This window comes from Sinohyriopsis cumingii, chromosome 13 (genome assembly GCF_028554795.1).
Source record: "Sinohyriopsis cumingii isolate HCF-2022 chromosome 13, ASM2855479v2, whole genome shotgun sequence".
In the NCBI taxonomy this organism is placed as follows: Eukaryota; Metazoa; Mollusca; class Bivalvia; order Unionida; family Unionidae; genus Sinohyriopsis; species Sinohyriopsis cumingii.
The window spans coordinates 65,005,135-65,022,420 of NC_142973.1; the positions used below are offsets into that span (position 1 = coordinate 65,005,135).

General features: G+C 35.4%; 2 protein-coding genes and 1 long non-coding RNA gene across 21 annotated transcripts in view; 2 read left to right on the top strand and 1 right to left on the bottom strand.

Annotated features, from left to right (window-relative positions):
• Window positions 1–314: 314 nt before the first annotated feature.
• LOC149785739 (uncharacterized) lies at window positions 315–14,444 on the top strand. The gene is made up of 7 exons (XM_089979644.1): window positions 315–426; window positions 1,131–1,225; window positions 1,838–1,911; window positions 2,394–2,534; window positions 6,171–6,285; window positions 8,777–8,849; window positions 13,287–14,444. Exons 2-7 carry the CDS (start codon window positions 1,139–1,141, stop codon window positions 13,385–13,387), a joined length of 591 nt encoding a protein of 196 aa, XP_089835770.1. The 5' UTR covers window positions 315–426; window positions 1,131–1,138; the 3' UTR covers window positions 13,388–14,444.
• LOC149785740 (twitchin-like) overlaps window positions 14,276–17,286 on the bottom strand; it is a 469,207-nt gene continuing 466,196 nt past the window's right edge. For 18 of the 19 annotated variants that reach the window (XM_089979624.1, XM_089979627.1, XM_089979636.1 and 15 more), the window contains one exon: window positions 14,276–14,964. In XM_089979624.1, the coding sequence (XP_089835750.1) occupies window positions 14,962–14,964 (3 nt within the window). In that variant the 3' untranslated portion in view covers window positions 14,276–14,961. The remainder of the gene's footprint in view (window positions 14,965–17,286) is intronic. The other variant, XR_016425447.1, reaches the window with a different exon arrangement.
• Window positions 14,962–17,080, top strand: LOC149785741 (uncharacterized). Its single transcript, XR_016425448.1, has 2 exons — window positions 14,962–16,656; window positions 16,709–17,080. It is a non-coding gene; the product is annotated as an uncharacterized LOC149785741 (long non-coding RNA).

Consider the following 17,286-nt stretch of genomic DNA (forward strand, 5'->3'; position numbering starts at 1 on the left):
TAAAATTATGATAAACCCCACTGTATCTCATCGATTTTAAATATCATAAGTCTCTTAATCACCTATCCACACTATATCCTCATAAGTCCCGTTGTGTCTGACCCATCTCCAATTTCTCATTCACTCTATTGTGTCCTGTTCAAAGAAAATATCCATTTGTTTCAGAGCACACCGATCCCCATAAATTTTCCCCCATAGTACACTAATCTTTCCACGGTGACAAATTCTTCCTCTGTAAGTACCAGTCTTTACTCCCCCAAAGTAACCCCTTTGACTACTTACATGCGTCACGAGTATGTAAATTCTATTTATAGCGCACACTGGGTTTGTATTTAAAATCCATGTTGACAGGAATATTTAAACGGAGCTCACTGACTCAAGCCTTATCATCACATAAGTAGTTACTGTGTACATTGTAACATTCAGGTAAGTTCTAGTTTAGTCAAATATACATTGGTTTAATGTTCTTTTTTGTTGTTGTTTTTTGTTCACATCTGGCATTTTATTAAATGAACACTATTTGTAATACTGAGCAATCGTTGGAAAAAAGACCTTAAACTGTCATCAAAATATTACGATGGGGGAACGTTAGCTGTGACCATTAACTACAACTTTCGGTTTTGTTTCTTGGTAGGGTCATATCTTTCAAATGAATCATACCCTCACACACACACACACACACACACACACAACAACAACAACAACAACAATAACATAATTTTCGTTACTAATGACGGGTCATCAACGTACCGCATACCGCATACATATACGTAAACCATTTACTTTCGATTCATATGTATACGTTTGTAAAAAGCTCATTAAAGCTTATGTTGAATTGTTGTTTTAAACGATGCCGACGTTAAATAAATCTTATCTTGTCTTACGTCTGGATGTACAAGTATCTTTTTATATGCTCATTTGCATGTATATATACAGTGTGTATACTGGGCTATTCCAAAGCTTTGGTTTTTAAATTCTTGAAGGTAAAAGAGAAAACCGTTTACCCTTCTTATAAGCTTGTCATAGATTTAGACTCAATGTACACCATTATATATATATATATATATATATATATATATATATATATATATATATATATATATATATATATATATATATATATCTCACAGGACTAAAAATGGCTGGAATTATATACGAGGAAGTCCATTTGCCCAATGGTTCTGAAGGATTAGCATTTGTGCTCCATAATGTGTTTACACACGAGGTACCTCCCCTTCCTCTCTCTCTCTCTCTCTCTCTCTCTCTCTCTCTGCGTATATATATATATATATATATATATATATATATATATATATATATATATATATATATACACACATATATGTGTGAATGTGTGTGTGTGTGTGTGTGTGTGAACGTGATACTTGTAGATGCAGATATATACAGAAACATCTTTGTAAATTATCTGGGTTTAAGAGATATAACGACCATTAAAATAAGTTGAAAAGCATACAAGTAGTGATTTTTTAAAAGCTAGATCAGAAATTAAAGAGAAATAACAGTGTCTTACTTTTATTATTAAATTAAATTTCTTCGAATAAAATGGTTTAGGTTGATTAAAATCATGCTGTATTTACACAAAAGCACATGCAACTTCTGCCTTTTCTATAACCAAATTTTGTATCCGGGACTACACAGTACGATGGATTGCCAAAACATAAAAAAAAAAAATAAAAAACAACGAATGTAACTTGAAGTTTCGTGGATACTTAATTTTTTTTGTCGTGTCTCACTTCCTATCTTCTTTATTTGTCTGTCTGTCTGTCTATTTATCTATCTGTCTGTCTGTTTATCTATATATCTACCTGTTGTACAGGAGTGCAATGAGTACATAGAGAAGACGGAGGAGATGGGTTATACGAAAGCGTTGCTTAACGTTGGTTATGGAAGGTATGTCGCATCACATGCATCATCTAAGGATTATTCAAGAGAGGAAAGGTGGTGGACGTAATGTTTTTGTTCAAATAGGCTGAGCTCGTCATTTCAGGTTATGGATTCACTAGTTTTTAAGACTGAATATTGTTAGAGAATCACCTGAAACATAAGAAGGTCCAATATGTCCAGTGTGTGTGAGTGCGTGTGTGTTAAAGGCGTAAGAAGCAATAGTGTACTACACACACTCATATATTATATTATATTATATTATATTATATTATATTATATTATATTATATTATATTATAGTTATGTATGTATGTATGTATGTATGCGCGTTCCACTACAACAACACATACATAGATACATACATACATACATACATACATACATACATACATACATGCATGCATGCAGACATACATACATACATACATACATACATACATACATACAGCAGCTGTACATTAAAGTTTATAAATAGTGTATTCATATCAGAGAGGTGCTCATGACGGATGTCAGAAACAGTTCCAGATGTATATGGGATTCTTTCGAAGAGGCAGGCAGAATATGGAACAGGATAAGGGAGTTTATTCCGGAAGTATGGAATAATAGGAAAGCGCTCTGTTTGAATGAAAGGTATGCTGGCACAATATAACTGTCTGTCTGTCTGTCTGTCTTTCTCTCTCTCTCTCTCTGTACCTTCGGGGATGTAGGATAGTGCTGATGAGCCGTCCGTTATGTCGCGAGAGTCAAAATGATATTTATGTTGGATCAGGGCTGGATTAAGGCTGGGGACTGGGGATTGGGTGGGTGGGTGGGTGGTGAAGCACTTAAGATAGGAAGGCCCTTATGTATCTACATAACTACCGTGAAAAGCAGTTCTTAAACTATCCTTTATATGTGTATAATTAGTATAGTTGTATTATATAAACTTTTGGATGGTTTAGACCTATCTATAGTTTACTTCAACACATATAATTTCGTTCATGGCAGCCTTGTGTTCACCATGACTAGTGCGCCCGGAGCTCTTGTTTCCTCTGACCGTCCTTATCCGGCCCTGTGTTTGGATGTATCCTGTAGCGGTGTTCCAAAACTGAGAGGGTCTCGGATTTCTAAAATGTTTATTCAGAACAACAACAACAACAACCAAAAAAAAAACAACTACATCTTGTATTTTAATGATTCGTACCATAATGACCTAATTTGCCGTTTGTGGGAATTACGTGCAACATTTCATCCTTTTATCTTTTGTTTGATGGTTGATATTTACTTTTTATTGAAGGGCTCGTCTTTCTGACTCTTTGAAAAGTGTTTGACTTTGCAATTTTAACATATAAGCCTTTGCTCGGCAAAATGTAGTCAGGATCGTGCTGATGTGCCATTAAACTCCGTACATACATACATACATGCATGCATGCATGCATGCATCCATCCATCCATACGTACATACATACGTACATCCATACGTACATCCATCCATCCACACACACACACACACACACACACACACACACACACACACACACACACACACATACATACATACATATTGATCAAACATTTACCATATAAATTTTGTACAACTTTATCGTTAAAGAAGATAATAAAAAGGAACAAAAAGCTGCATGGAACACTAAATCATTTTCAACCAGTTAGACTAAATCGTCTTCATCCCGTGGGGCTTGTGAAAATTCCATATAAGTCGTCTTCAACATTTTTGGGCTCCTGAAAGTTCCATACAAATCGCCTTCAACCTGTGGGGCTTGTGAAAATTCCATATAAATCGCCTTCAACCTGTGAGGCTTGTGAAAATTCCATATAAATCGCCTTCAACCTGTGGGGCTTGTGAAAATGCCATATAAATCGCCCTCAGCCTGTGGGGCTTGTAAATATTCCATATAAATCGACCTCAACCTGTGGGGCTTGTGAAAATTACATATAAATCGCCCTCATCCTGTGGGGCTTGTGAAAATTCCATATAAATCGCCCTCAATCTGTGGGGCTAGTGTACGTTCCAGTACTTTGATCCTGTATTAAGAAGACCAGTTGCAAATGAGTCATTAATGCCGTCTTGTAATAAGAAGTCCCCGCGTCATTCACATTTTTCAAAACTGCCGCCAGATAATTGGTTAATTTCCAGAAGCTAAATGAAGATAAAATATATACAAAAGAGTTAACGGTAACAAAACAACCTTTTGTACTCAATGCCTTTTTTTGGGGGGGGAGGGGTGTGGACGACATGGATTGGGTTGCATAGAAGCGAATTTTGTTCTTAACTGAAACCATTAAAGAAGTGTACATTTGTTAAAAGGATTTAAGAAAGGTCTGTATTCAACGAGTATTGTAAGATTGCTATGGACAAAGGAAAATAGTAATAAATAATGCTCCAGTGGTGCTAAGAAGCATAAAATAATCCTATTTGCTTTGACAGTTTTACCACCTTAGCTTTGTCGTCTGCACTATACTGTCATATTTTCCGTTGACGCTTATATTATTGTAATAAATGTGCTCATGTAACTCATGAAAACATTAACATGTTTAAATATCTGGTTTACCTGACATGAGCTGCACCATCAAATTTTCTGTTCCTGGTCTCGCTCTCATTTATCTTTAGTGCTCACTGGTTATTTACTAGTAGTTATTATTATAAACATTATTTTCTTTTGAAATACGTTTTTTCTTCAGATTAATTAGAAGTAATGGATTGTGTGATTGCATAAATTTAGTCTATTTTGTTATTAATTCAAAATATGTTACACTAGGATCAAGAACTGAAGGTCTAAATTGCAATTACTAAAATTGCAACTACTACAAACCTTTAATGTTTTCATTGCCAGATATTTTGTTTTAAATCAGATATTCATCGCCATCTTATAAGTTTTATCACCTTTAGTGCCTTTTGCCATTACTAGCACCAACACAGACATGGATGGACCTCCACTAAAGAAAATTCATAAACGTTTAGTTTTAATAATTATCTTGACGAAAAAAGCGCGCACATTGGGCGCACATTGTCAAGATATGGGGGTATATGACGAAAATGTGTATCCGTTGTTGTTGTTGTGTGCAGCTGAAATCGATGTGGGGCACCAACAATTTATATTAATTTGATCAAAGTTATAATGAGATAGTACGGAGGTTAATGATCATTACAGTTCGTTCAGTTCAGCATTGCCACGATTAGTCTGATAAATTAGCCTCACCCCCCTCACAATCTGTGTTGATACTGATGGAGGGTACGTGGGCCTGATATCACATGTTTATAAAATGAGCAAATTTGCTGCGTGCAAATCTTTTCTGAACACACCTACATACAGTTTAGACACTTACCGGTATTTGGTAACAGTCATATCTAGAGAAAAATTAAAAATGGCCACAGGACAGATGGTTACGTGATTCCACGTGGATTTACAAGTCGCCATACATTGAATTTTATCCGGAAATAGTGTGTACCTATCGCCAAAAGAACTATTAAGCCGACGGTAGTTTAACAGCTGCGAGAAATACCGGTAAGTGCATAAAATATACACCGATGTGTGCAGACAAGAATGTCAGCAGATTTGTGAATGTTTTTAATGAATAGGCGATATCATCCCCTAAACCGCCAGTCAATATTAGTATTAGCGTGGGGCTGATTTATTGGCCTCTTCGACGATATATCCACGCCTGTTGCTCGTTGAGTTTTCATGTGAGCATCACTAAATGTAGCTAAAATTACCGAATTTGTTTCGCGCACAAGTTATTTCAATATCGACATTAAGAGTAACACGACTCATTCGATACTCTTGATTTATAAGACGCCAACCCAACCCCCATTTTTATGTAAAACTCAATTTACCGTAAGCACCCGTTTCAAATGCTAATCCAACAGAAAGCACAATCTACCCTTATCTACCTTTTCATATTACGTCGGTTGACCCGAGTCAAGGCTGTTGGCATGAAATCAAAAGTAGAGTCAATATCGCAGACTCTGACATACTGGCGCATTAAGCGTGGACCCATCTGGATCTAAGCTAGTTTGCAGTTAGCCTTGTAGTCGGCCGTTCTTTTTACCCTATTAATATACCGATTGCTTTTATGCTTGTTCAGCCTTTAGTAGAAGAAAAAAAAAAAGCCAAACGTGAAAAACATGCCTTGGTTCCTCGTCATACAATCTTTCTGTTGATATCAAAAATCCTCCGTCGTATCTGTGTTTTTTTTAAAAAAAAAACTGGTTTAATAAATTAATTCAAATCCACATCTACTCGTATTTATGTATGCTCTAATTTGCAGGTTACGGTTTTTAAGGTATGACCCAGGAGAATTCTTTCTACCCCATATGGATGGCTGCTACATGAGGGAGAACGGAGAGAGAAGTTATATTACTGTACAACTCTACCTGAATGAGGTGCGTAGCTTGTTCCCATTTGCAGAATTTTAAAACTTACTCTAAATTTTGAAGTTTGAGACTTTATTTATTTCACGTTGATGACAGAAAAAGTCCAGTCAACTTACATAAAAAGTGCTCTCAACAGCTCAGTTGTTGATGTAGTGAGGTCTCTGATGAGGAAGAAAGCAAGAGAACATTGAGGACGCCACCTACCTTAAAGGAAAACTGCAAGCGACAAGTTGTTTTTATTAAATTTAACAGTCTTCGAAGATTCAGTATTGACCAGAGTTTTGCTTTTCAGAGCCTTGGTAAGGGATAACTTCTCGCATTCTTTCTGCGATCGATATCATTCTGGGTACCTAGACTATTGCTATGTCGGTAACTGTTCCACATGTGAAATCAGCAAGTGGCCGACCATTTACGTGTGTGTGTGTGTGCACGGGTATGTGTTTGTGGTCCGTGATTATGTTTTTTTATGGTTCTGAAATAGCTTGAAAAAAATTATATCTTTTATTTTTGTTGATAAAAATAAATTATATTTAGGTCAAAGAAAGAAATATCCCGGCTGCCGATAATGAAAATGTCAGTTCCTAATAATCCCCACATTTACCGTGTTTAATCCATTCTGGTTATAGGACAGTTTGCCAGTCAGTTAAAAGTGACTCGGAGTTTTACGTAACATTACGATTGACCGCATGGACATTATTAATTTAACCCCGACATGGTCCCTTCAATTTGGCGCCAGTTACACAGTACGTATCATGAATGAAAAATAAATTGTGTACAGGTGTACAAAATAAATCTGATTTGAGATCGAAGAAATAATTATCAAAAAGGACATTTAAAATTAATCCTACATGCATGAATCTCGTCTGAAATTAAAGAAGTATGCAAAGAGTGTTTAATTAAACATTTAGACTGCAGATCAAGATGCTATGCTTCCACTAATACATTGTTCTCTCTACAAAAATATGTAAGCATATTTCCGGCAAAGTGCGTATGAATGGATATAACTACACATTGCATATCCTTTGTATTAAATAAGGCTTGCAGAAGAAGTAAGTTTTACAATTCCTAATGACTTAGTATTGTGCCTCAACACATATATTATCTTCATTAGCAATCGTTTCCTTGCGATTTTTTTAAAAATAATTATTTCTAGTACAACTGTAAGGTCGTATATGACAAAGTATTTTTGTCCTGCTGTTTTCTTTACCATAATAAACAATAAATAATTAAATACAGCAATCATGCGTGCTTCATCGTATTCACATTGTGGTGCTCAATTTTAGTGTTCTTTGAACGGCCTTCGATCACTTTGGTAGGTTATTTAGTGCCGAGGCAATTCGAATCAACTGCCTTGCCCAAGGACACACTACTGCAGCTGACCCGAGCTGATCTTACTTTAGGATTCAAAACCTGCACCTTCCCATTGACGACTCTAGCACGCTAATCACTGAACTACCGCGACTTCCGACCCCTCATTCGTTATGTGCCCATGTTTTGGTATATGTCAGCAAGTATTGGTATACATGTAATATGGATATAATTATATTTAATGTTTAAAGTATCCAGTATTTAATGACCTAATGGATTTCATATTGCTTTAAATTAAATATTTTCAAATATTTCAAAGGATAAAATGAAAATAAGTTTCTTTACTGGTTCAAGATTGTACTCAAAAGACAACAATTCAACAATAACAGTAGATACAAATTTAATGATAACAGCAAAGTATGCTATTGTTTTACTTATCTATAACACTTTATACAACTTTTTCCCCATACATATAATGTTAAGAAAGCACGATTTGCATGAGAAATCAATAAATATATTGGGTAAATGTTTATGCTTTACTGTTTGATAGTACTGTTTTGAGACGGGCCTGATTTATGAGATGTTAACTTTTTACATTTTTTTAATATTGAAACATTGGAAGGTTCAAATAAATGAATATTATAGGTCATATCTATACATACATAACTTTTACATTTTTTTAATATTGAAACATTGGAACGTTCAAATAAATGAATGTTATAGGTCATATCTGTACATACATACATATTCCTCTTCCCCAGAGGGGCCCCAAGTGGCCGAGTGGTCTAAAGCGCTCTTCTTTACAGATCACTGCCATCTCACCTCTGTCTGCGGCGGTTCGAGTCTAAGATTCAGCCAATGTGGGTATGTGAGAAAGCTTCTTGTGGGTCAGTGGTTCTTTCCGGGGTTTTCTCGGGTTCTTCCTCCACCATTAATACTGGCCGTCATGTATATCGTGTGCTGCAAAATAGCGTTAAACCCCACAACAAATCCTCTTCCCCATAATCTCCTGTTTATGTTTTTCTTGCTTAGAAAGTTGAGGTCAATTGAAATCAGATCTTTTTGTTCGTTAGTTTACATAACATCTTGAATTGGTGCACTTGTGGAAGGAGATATGTAACAATTTTCATCTTAGGCTTTTGTAGAAATCCAGTCACATATGTATGTCATACCAGAGTAATGTTCATTGTAGGGTTTTCAAGGTGGAAGCACCACATTTCTTGGACAGTCGGAAAAGGACAGAGTTGAAGTTGTTCCTAAAACTGGTAAGTTTGTGGAAAAGTATCTTTGCATATAAACTTTGATTCCAGAACAATTAAATAGCACACCCCCCCCAACATATAAGTCATATGCAGCTGTTACCCAACATCTATACTTATGACTTGCAACCATGCAGGTCTGTTAGAACCAAGGTTTGTTGTTGTAAATCTTTATACCCAATTATTCACCATGGTAAAGAAGAAGAAAAAACAACAAAAAAACAAAAAAACAAACATCACTGTTAATTGGTCTCAAACCCACACCATACACAGATCTATTCCTTCCAGACCAGCCCTCTAAACCACTCAAAACAGTCCTTACATCTAATGGGGAAAATTGTCTACATCTGTCCCCATAAGAAGCAGTAACCAGTGCTGCTGTCTAAATTTTGGGTTGAAAGAAATCACAGCTATACATGAGACCTTTATCAGCTTTCCACTGTCACCCTACCTGTTCCACTTTGCCCTAATTTTATTAAAGTTTCAAAAAGGTGAGTCTCTGTGTTGTCAGCTAATAAAGCTTTGTGAATTGTTGTATCTCTGGTTTGTACTGAAAAGATATAAAATGTTTTGTTTTCTGTGATTTTTCTGCTTCCTAAAATTTAAAAAAGAAAGCAATTTTTTTTCTTCTAATGCAAGTATATGTACTTTAACCAGTATAATTTTTAAGATCACAGTCAATTTATTGTCTGCCTTTGTAGCAATATAGGAAGTTGGATGTCAGTTAACATTATACTAACACATCCAGCTGCAAACATAGAAGACTGTCACAAAAAAAAAAAGTCAGCTGCAGTATTGTCCTGTTGTAGATATGGGTCCCAAATAACTGAACACAAAAAGTCAGCTGCAGTATTGTCCTGTTGTAGATATGGGTCCCAAATAACTGAACACATTCTAGTGTTAAATGTATAAAAGATATGTAGGACAGTGGAATTCTAATTTTAATCAGATTGGATTCAACTTGTCCAGCTAATAGAAATAAGATGAGGTATTTCTGGTGAGTGGGATGTAAAACTTCTTGACATTAAATCGCATTCTGTAATTTGTTTGTCTAGTCACCAGGGCATTAAATCTATGACCAGCCACAGATGCTGCACACTCTATATATTTTTGACTTCTTTTGTAATTACATGTATTGCTGAGGTTGTTGTTAATATAAATTGATAACAGGTAATAATTTGTTTTCTAAATCCCCCTCTCCAAATGAAGAATTGAATTGGGATTGACAGTAACTTAAAGTTTAACTTAAATGCATTACTTCATCATTAGTGCTGTCCATGGGAGATGCAGAATATACTGCCTTATAGTGACACCAATTTATAATGAAGTACATGACACAGTACTCACTCATTAATACACAGTCCATGTGAACCACAGAGTATACTGCTTTACAGAGTACACTACCTTATAGGGAGGTCACCTTATAATGAAGTACATGACCTAATTCTACAAGCACCAAATAAAATGGGATCCATGACCATCCATGCCAAATGAGGGAGTGCTGAAATAACAGAGTCAGTGTAATAGACAGGAAGTTACATTGATTTTAGTAAAGGTATCTAACTAGATTAAAAAATTATTAGAGAATATGATTCTGTTAACTTTTTCTTGGACAGATTTATTGTATCTTTATTCATTCCGTAATTTGCAGACACTTTTCGGGTGAAGGTACTTGTAGTTTTTTCAGTCTTAAATATTTTAATGTGTGAAACATACACAGCTTTTAACTGTGGTCACACAAGACTACAAGATCCTGAGATTCAGTGTCAGTTCAAATAAGGGGGTGGGTGAATTGTGAGGGGGCGTTTGCCCCTAGATGCTGGTGAAGGGGGGTGGGTCAGTTGGGATTTTTACAGCTGAAATGTTTATAGTATTTGACCTTTACCTTGGTGTAATGGGGAAGATCTTTACAAAACATGGGGTGGGTAACTGACATAACAACTTCTCTGTAGCAAAGTAGGGGTGCCACTAAAGAACATCGCTCTGTGCCTTAAACCATTATGAAATCAATGCTTGGGTCTTTGTTGTTATTTTTCTTCTTCTATGGGTGAGTGCTGAAACTTGATTTTTGACAGGTGGTTAAATTCCTAATTGTACTAAATTTTTGTAGTGTAAGAAGTGTAAGTACTTGTAGCTGAGAGGGATAGAATGGTGTGTCTCTAATTGAAGACATTTTGGAGCTGAGAGGGATAGAATGGGGTGTCTCTAACTGAAGACATTTTGGATCTGAGAGGGATAAAATGGGATGTCTCTAGTGGAAGACATTTTGGAGCTGAGAGGGATAGAATGGGGTGTCTCTAATTGAAGACATTTTGGAGCTGAGGGGTATAGAATGGGGTGTCTAATTGAAGACATTTTGGAGCTGAGAGGGATAGAATGGGGTGTCTCTAATTGAAGAAATTTTGGATCTGAGAGGGATAAAATGGGGTGTCTCTAATTGAAGACATTTTGGAGCTGAGAGGGATAGAATGGGGTGTCTCTAACTGAAGACATTTTGGATCTGAGAGGGATAAAATGGGATGTCTCTAGTGGAAGACATTTTGGAGCTGAGAGGGATAGAATGGGGTGTCTCTAATTGAAGACATTTTGGAGCTGAGGGGTATAGAATGGGGTGTCTAATTGAAGACATTTTGGAGCTGAGAGGGATAGAATGGCGTGTCTCTAATTGAAGACATTTTGGATCTGAGAGGGATAGAATGGGATGTCTCTAACTGAAGACATTTTGGATCTGAGAGGGATAGAATGGGATGTCTCTAGTGGAAGACATTTTGGAGCTGAGAGGGATAGAATGGGGTGTCTCTAATTGAAGACATTTTGGAGCTGAGAGGGATAGAATGGTGTGTCTCCAACTGAAGACATTTTGGATCTGAGAGGGATAGAATGGGATGTCTCTAGTGGAAGACATTTTGGAGCTGAGAGGGATAGAATGGGGTGTCTCTAATTGAAGACATTTTGGAGCTGAGAAGGATAAAATGGGGTGTCTCTAATTGAAGACATTTTGGAATTGAGAGGGATAGAATGGGGTGTCTCTAATTGAAGACATTTTGGAGCTGAGAGGAATAGAATGGGGTGTCTCTAATTGAAGACATTTTGGAGCTGAGAGGGATAGAATGGGGTGTCTCTAATTGAAGACATTTTGGAGCTGAGAGGGATAGAATGGGGTGTCTCTAATTGAAGACATTTTGGAGCTGAGAGGGATAGAATGGGGTGTCTCTAATTGAAGACATTTTGGAGCTGAGAGGGATAAAATGGGGTGTCTCTAATTGAAGACATTTTGGAGCTGAGAGTAATATAAAGATGAGGTGACCCTAACTGAAGACATTTTGGGGCTGAGAGGGATAGAATGGGGTGTCTCTAATTGAAGATATTTTGGGGCTGAGAAGGATAGATTGGGGTGTCTGTAATTGAAGACATTTTGGAGCTGAGAGGGATAGAATGGGTTGTTTCTAATTGAAGACATTTTTGAGCTGAGAGGGATAGAATGGGGTGTCTCTAATTGAATACATTTTGGAGCTGAGAGGAATATAATGGGGTGTCTCTAACTGAAGTCATTTTGAAGCTGGGTTACACACCAGGCCAAAGTACATTTAATAATACCTACATCAGTAGGAAGCAGTTGGTATATATAATTCACCTTGTCCATTTGTCCTTATGATCCTCTACCTGCCAGGTACCTGAAGGAAATTAACTGACTGTACTATTTGTATTTGCTTTTATCATGTAAATTAACTTGATTATTGAAATGAAGGCTTTAAGTTTAAGACAGTAACCTTTACCATGAATTCATTAGTTTAATAATCCCAATATTTTCAGTTCTATAAGTAATATTTTTCTAATGTAATGCATCAATCTTTGACATTTTCTTTACAAAAGTATTTTCATCATGCTAACCACGGTTTTAAAAAAGTGTTTTTATTTCATTAATGAAAACATTAATGTCTAATTGTTTTTTTACAAATGGCTCATTTGCATGGCATTTGCAGGAGTGGATCCAGGAATATCATTTTGTGTGTGGGAGTGGGGTGCAAACAAGTAAGTGAGGAGTCTGTGGGATGAAACCCCAATGGGGCCACAGCCCCCAGATGCTCCTTTATTAAGCAGTAGGGGTAGGGGCCTGTAGGGCATGATATCAGCCATCTGACTGTAAAGAAAACTTACTCCAGGAAATGTTTCTGTTGTTTCACAATAAAATTTTCTGAGGGAGTCGGGTGGTGGTTGTGGTAACATTGATCCATCCCTGATTTTAATATTTTTACTATTCATTACAATCAATATTCCAGATATAGGTCCTTAACTTGATGACTGCCATGAGGAGGATGGCTGAGTTTTCAACTTTAACAAATGATGGATCATCTCAAAATATTGGATTAAAAACATTCCTGTATATCTTGACATTTTTCCACATCTCCAGGACCATACTTGATTGAACATTTCTATTTTCAGGTTCTGTTCTTGTCTTTCAACATGACATTTACCATGAAGGCTCATTGTTAAAAGAAGGAAGAAAATATGCAGTGCGGACAGATGTGATGTACGAGGCATAACCGATGAAGAGTTGTATAGAGTTGAAATGAAGATAATTTCCTGGAATTCTAAATATTTCACCTGGATGAAAATCAGTAGCTAATGATGTAAAACTGAAACTCATTGGAAAGGAAATATTCATTGAAACAAGTGTGTTTGTGTTAGATATGGATACATACTTTAAAAGGTTTAAAATAAGAGAATTTCCTTAAATTTAAAAGAAAATTTCATATGCATGGAAATCTGTGATAATGGATATTGATATAAATTATCCCTCTTCATGAAGAAAATAAACAGTGAGGGCTGATTTTTAAAACATACCAGTATATGGATGAAGAATGGAATGGAATTTGCATGAATGAGCATTAATGAATTTACAAAATAAAATCAAATGTACAAAATCCAAGGATAAACATGTAAATTGTTATTCTCAGGAAAGTTTAAGTTGTTGGAAAGTTAATAGTCTTTCAGAAAAGAACCATTATCTGCTTGGTTTCTACTAAAGAAGACAATAATAATTGAAGTGATTGCTACCTGTGATACATCCAGTGGTGATGAATAAATCAATTATGTAGATCACAATACACAGAACTCCAAGAAGGAATAACCTGCATGGCAGTTCATACTCAACGTTATGCCGTTTTTTTTTCTCTCAAAGCTACAAATTTGTTGTAATTGACCTATATAAAACGAGATGAGCAGGTGTATAGTGTATTTATCTTTTCTCTATAACAAACTTTAACATCAAGAAAGTTGGTTAAGAAGAGATATGCAAATTATAACCTTTAGCAAAACTTATGCAATTATTGATGATGCCTCTGCTGTTGCCTTAGTCATTGGAAAAAATGGACTGATGTATTTATCTTTTCCACTTGACATGGGCTGGAAAAAATGATGTTAAAAGAATGTTTCTTTCTTTACAAATTTTTATTCAAGCAGCAATGTGCAATCACACAAAGCACACAAAGCAATTTTGTGCACTGTCATAACAAATAACGAACTTCTTGTATTTCACATGTTGATAATTAAGATTATATTTAAAATGTATGTTAATAAATAAAACATTTGAACGTGAAACTTGTAAACTATGCAAACACTCCTGTTTTCAATACAGAAATGTTTTCTGGACATTATTGAAATTTAACAGATAAGCTGACTACATTGTTAATTCTTCACTAAAACATAAACTCAAGCAAATGTTAATTTAATAAGTAAATCCAACTGATGGATGCCTTTGGAAGCAGATTAAAACTTCTTTCAAAAGTGTTTTCTTTCAAGAAACTCTGATGCAGAAAAAATTGAAAGGAGTTCAAGATGCCAAGTAAAGTCAGTCCACTTTTGTTAATAGGAGGTATATATTTTTCCCAGAGCCAATGTGATTTGAAAATATTCATTGTGTCTCATTGCTGTTGTTGGACTGGGGACATAAAGTCTCAGTTTAGCTTCTCACAAAAATAGCTGATTCAGCATAATAATTGACAGGAAATAGCTGATTCAGCATAATAATTGACAGGAAATAGCTGATTCGGCATAATAATTGACAGGAAATAGCTGACTGCATATTCAGTGCGGAACTGGCTTGGTTGGTACTTCATCACTAAAAAATAAAGAAACAAAATATTGAACACAATACCATCTAATTACATAATCTTGATATAATTTGAGTAATTTCCTTGTTCCAATCTGATGTTTCTGAGCAACCCCTGCTAAAGTAAAGAAAATATCCAGCCAAACAAATGCAAAAATTGGAAAGACGTCCATATGACAGTTATGTTGCCAAAAACATGGTGCAAATAAAGACAGATGAACTGGTTTAATATGCAAGGGTCTGCTTGATTAATTTTTTGTCAGAAAGTGTTGAAAAGTGATTAAATACAAAGCCTTGAACACCAAAGATATAGTACGTATAAACACACTACTAGGGTTAACTTTAATGGCCTACTGTCCCCAATCCCAAAACTTTTTACCCTATATTTCACCCCACCCCCACTCTACCCTGATATATTCCCCAACTGGCAGACAGTAACAAAAAACATCTTTCTGCTATTTGACATATATAAAATTTCATCATGAAATATTTTAAAATGTCATTTTAATTGAAATTTGTGAACATTTGACCTTTGACCTTCAGGGACCTCTGGAGCAGAAACAAATGATGACATCCCTCTTACAGAAGGTTACGTTAAATGTAACATAACTACAATATATATTCGCTTATAAGATGAGTCCAACTGCACACTGCATAGACCCAGATCTGCCCCCCACACAAAAATGTGTCAGCAGATCTGGGTTAATGTAGTTCATAAGGAGTAATTAATAGAACAAACAACATAGATCCTGATCTGCATATTATGCTATGGCAGAGTAGGATCTTTGCTGCTTGCAGTTTAACTTGACCTTTAAGCAAGTATAGATGGTACAAACATTAGTTAATTTCCATTGAGTCATTTAGGAAGAGATATGGTAATTGTATGACGGGGATATAGAATATGTGTGATAGTCTAACAATTGCACAGAGATAAACACATCTGTATATCCAAAGAGCCATAAAATATGGAGTAAAGTCATATTTTTACATTATTTTTCTTTCTACCTTTATTAGAATGTGGCTGCAATGCAAATTCATGTTTGATGAGTGACATTTGCAAAACCATGTTCTGCTTGATATTACAGAAGAATCTGTCTTGAAAGGCTACACATTCTGTCCAAAATGATGCTTGCAGGGGCAGGTGGTCTCTCTTGATAGGTCATTATACTATATAATTGATGATAAATGATCAAGTGATTGAAATTGTTACAGATGAAAAGTGACATTTGAAGATGAGATCATGGTGGATAAACATAGCTATGTCTATAAATCCTGTACAAGTAAAAATAGCTCTGTTAAATTCTGAAATACCTGTACAAAAACAAACTAGAATAGATGATTATAATGTCAACATTTTTCCTGTTATTGACTATTGTTTGACAATATAGGGAAAATGAACGTGGTGCCAGTTAGCAAAGAATGAACAGGATAAGGAAGCAAGGTGATATTGACAAACCTTTGGAAACTATTCCATGAACTGAAATGGCTCCAAATAAAGTGACCGAATAAACTTTCACAAAGCATTGCTTGTTTATAAATACGTGTATGCCAACTGTAACACAATAAAGGACATTTTGATCAAAATCTTGGGCCTTATACTTTAGGATTGACCTCACAAAGTCATTTGAAACTTCCAAAACTCAACGCTGAACAGTTTGAGTATAGTTTGAAATATTTTGGAGCAAAGATAAGGAATTTGAGGCCTACATGTGCAAGAAATATGGAATATATTAATAAAGATATGGAATTTTAGGCCTACACATGCAGGAAATATGGAATATATTAAAAAAGATATGGAATTTGCAGCATGCAAGAAAATCTGCTGAATGTTTTAAAGTAAAATATATATTTAAACCACACTTTTGAAATGCTATGCTTATTGTGCTTTTGTAAAAAAAATCATTTTGTGCATGTACAGTATATCATCATTATTTATTGTGTTTTGTTTTCAATTTAATGTAAAGGACACTGCTTATCATTATGCAACTTTCTGCTCATGAACAAGAATTTTCTGATACATAGACAAATAGATCTGTTGAGTCTTCAGGGGGACTACTGGTAGATACAACTTGTATTCTACACAGTAATTGAACTTTCCTTGTTAAATAAAGAATATTTATTCTTATTATTATTATTATTATTATTGTAAAAAAATGTTTCCCCCAAGCATGATATCTCAAGACAGGTTTTCATGTATGGCCGTTCTGGTGTGATTTTATCCTAAATTACACAATGAATTAACAGTAGATTTGTTTCCATGGTAATGCTGTGAACAGCATTAGACGTCCATGGTGACACTGTCAGAGATAGATGTAATTATTGTGATACCCT

Excerpts from the sequence above, each read along its gene's own strand:
- LOC149785739 (XM_089979644.1), top strand. The coding sequence starts at position 1,139 with ATGGCTGGAATTATATACGAGGAAGTCCATTTGCCCAATGGTTCTGAA. Across the intron at positions 6,286-8,776 it reads TACAACTCTACCTGAATGAG|GGTTTTCAAGGTGGAAGCAC; the intron begins GTGCGTAGCTTG and ends TGTTCATTGTAG. Across the intron at positions 8,850-13,286 it reads TGAAGTTGTTCCTAAAACTG|GTTCTGTTCTTGTCTTTCAA; the intron begins GTAAGTTTGTGG and ends TTCTATTTTCAG.